Genomic DNA, 2,912 nt, shown 5'->3' with positions numbered 1-2,912 from the left:
GAGTCTCACAGCCAAGAGGGGAACAAATATGTAAAGTAATTTAAAAAATGTTACATGTTCTAGACAGGAACTTCACAAAGAGAGTTGAGTTATAGAAGAACTGGGGATTTGAGAAATTTTTCAAGTGCAGAATCTAATTTGTGATGATTCATTATAAAAATATATTTGTTGCTAATTGTCTTTTTCTCTTCCAAAAGGTGTGACTCTAAATTCTTCTAATTCCTTTGCTGATTGCAAGTGGGATTTACAGCATTGGTGCACTAAGCATGCTCATTGAACAGAAGGCAGCAGATGAACACCCAGAAGTTCAAATTATCACCTCTAACTTCGTCCTGGATGTTAGAGATTTCTTAACAGATCAAGAAAAGAAACAAATGAGAAGTATATAGAACAGTGCTATATTTTATTGCTTTACACGTTTAAAAGTAGTTTTCACATTACTGTGTTTGTGGTGTCAGACAAGGAAACACCATGGTCCATGACTGGCCAGGCTCAAGTCATCAAACACGTGGATAGCAGGACTATAGTATTCCTAATCCAGGGATTTTTTGATCTAAATAAAAGAGTAAGAATAGGAGAGGGTGTGAAAAAAATATTGTGAGAACAAATCTACTTGCAGAAAATAAAATGTATGAGTTAAGATGTACCGCAGACAATGCTCGCTTCGGCAGCACATATACTAAGATGCACTGCAGATAAAATTTTAATCTATATTCTTTATAAGAGGCATTAAACTGTCTTGTACTGGTTGGATGGGTAAAAGGCTATGGGAAGTTTCAACACTACTTTCATAGAAGGCTTTATTTTGATGGGTTTCTCAGATTGGCCTCAGTTGGAAGTCTTTCTTTTCATCTTTATTTTGATTTTCTACTCTCTAACTCTCTTTGGCAACACCACTATTATTGCTCTCTCTCAACTGGATATTCGACTGCGAACACCCATGTTCTTCTTTCTCTGCCACCTCTCCTTCCTGGATCTCTGCTATACTACAAGCACTGTGCCCCAGCTTCTGATCAATCTTGGAGGATCTGACCGGACCATCAGCTATGGAGGGTGTGTGGCCCAGCTCTTCGTTGTGCTTGCCTTGGGCTCCACTGAGAGTATGCTCTTGGTGGTAATGGCTTTTGATCGCTATGCTGCCATCTGTCGTCCGCTCCATTATATGACCATAATGCACCCCATTCTTTGCCAGGCATTGGCTTTTACCGCCTGGTTGGGTGGTTTTATAAACTCTCTGATTCAAACAGGTCTTATGATGGCCATGCCTCTTTGTGGCCATCACTTAAACCATTTCTTCTGTGAGATGCCTGTATTCCTGAAGTTAGCTTGTGAGGACACAGGAGGAACAGAGGCAAAGATGTTTGTGGCTCGAGCGGTAATCTTGGTCTTTCCAGCAGTACTAATTCTTGTCTCCTACATACATATTACTATGGCAGTGCTGAGGGTCAAGTCAGTGGCTGGACGGAGAAAGGCTTTTGGGACCTGTGGTTCTCACCTTCTTGTGGTTTCCCTTTTTTATGGCTCAGCTATCTACACATATCTCCAACCCACTGGCAGTTATTCTGAGAAGGGGGGAAAGTTTGTTGCTCTTTTTTATACGATTGTTACCCCCATGCTCAATCCTTTGATTTATACCTTAAGGAACAAGGATGTTAAGGGGGCCCTGACAAAGATACTAGAGAGAGGCTCAGGTTCAAGGTAGGAGAGGAAAGGAGGCTCAATGTTTTTTTTTTGAAATGGCTCTGACAGTGGAACACCTTCTGCTCTTTGAAGTGGAGTTGGTTAGTAGGAAATCACTCCCAGTAGATATTATCTTCTTTCCTTGGTAGTTTGAAGTGGAAATCTCTTAAGACACTTTCTAGTTCAGTTTCTAGAATCGCTGTACAATAATAAGTCTTGACAATTGGGAAGAGGGTGTTTGAACTGAGACCTAAGACAAAGGACAGTGTACATGCCTGGAATCATGTCCTCTTTTATCTCAGGGCCCATTTCTTTTAAGGTATCATAGCAGTGACTATCCTTCTGTGATACTTAGAACAAATAATGAGGTCATGAACAGGGGTACTTCCTAGATCATTCCGAATTTCAAGCACCAATGTCATCTGCATACGTAAGGGAAATTTTTTTCCCCAGCACCATTTGTTGAAGAGACTTCTTCCATGGCTTGATTTTTAGTTCACTTGTCAGATTAGTTTGCTTGGACGTAGGAGTTAATTTTAGGGGTGACTATTGTGTTCCATTGGTCTGCAAGTCTATTTTTCTCCCAATACTAGTATATTTTGATTATAATTGCCCTTTTGTATATTTCAAAATCTGATATTCTGACATCTCCAGCTTTTTTCTTTTTAAAGATTAATTTAGTTATTTAGGATCTCTTGTGTTTCTATATGAATTTTGGCATAGTTTTGTTCTAGATTTGAAGTATTATATGTATTTCTATTGGGGTTGCATTACAATTGTAAAATAATTTGGGTAATGAGGACATTTTGATTACATTAAATCTATTGGTCAACAAATATGGGTGATTCTTTTCAGTTGTTTTTATATGTGATCTGTCTTCCTTTAATGTTTTGGGGTTTTCATTGTCAAGATCTTTCACATCTTTGGTTCAATTGTTACCAAGGTGTAAAATGTTTTGTGGCTATTTGAATGGGACTGATGTCTGATTCCATCCCATAAACCTTGAGCTTGTGATTCTTATAAATGTACGTTGAGGATCATGAATGAAAGTTATGAGTATTGATTTTTATTTTCACTGATCAATTGTGTCTTTCCATAGTTTGAGAATCCTGTGAAGATTTGCTGCTGTTCGTCTGAGAAATACTGCCCCTTTCAATCACTAGATGTCACTCTTGTTTAAATTTAAAATCTCTGAAGAACTCTCAGTCTATCCTAGAAAAGTGTTAGATAAA

At 38.4% G+C, this 2,912-nt stretch overlaps 1 protein-coding gene across 1 annotated transcript; it reads left to right on the top strand.

Moving 5' to 3' along the window:
- Positions 1-349: 349 nt before the first annotated feature.
- On the top strand, positions 350-1,702 carry LOC101524091 (olfactory receptor 2Y1B-like). The gene has a single exon (XM_004586169.2). The coding sequence runs from the start codon at positions 767-769 to the stop codon at positions 1,700-1,702; it is 936 nt and encodes a 311-aa protein (XP_004586226.2). The 5' UTR covers positions 350-766.
- Positions 1,703-2,912: the final 1,210 nt, after the last annotated feature.

Source organism: Ochotona princeps, chromosome 28, assembly GCF_030435755.1.
Source record: "Ochotona princeps isolate mOchPri1 chromosome 28, mOchPri1.hap1, whole genome shotgun sequence".
NCBI lineage: Eukaryota > Metazoa > Chordata > Mammalia > Lagomorpha > Ochotonidae > Ochotona > Ochotona princeps.
The sequence above is the reverse complement of the archived record's forward strand: the minus strand, read 5'-3'. Positions and strand labels throughout refer to the sequence as shown.

Bases quoted from the DNA above. Each gene is read 5' to 3' on its own strand.
- LOC101524091 (XM_004586169.2), top strand. From the start codon at position 767: ATGGGAAGTTTCAACACTACTTTCATAGAAGGCTTTATTTTGATGGGT.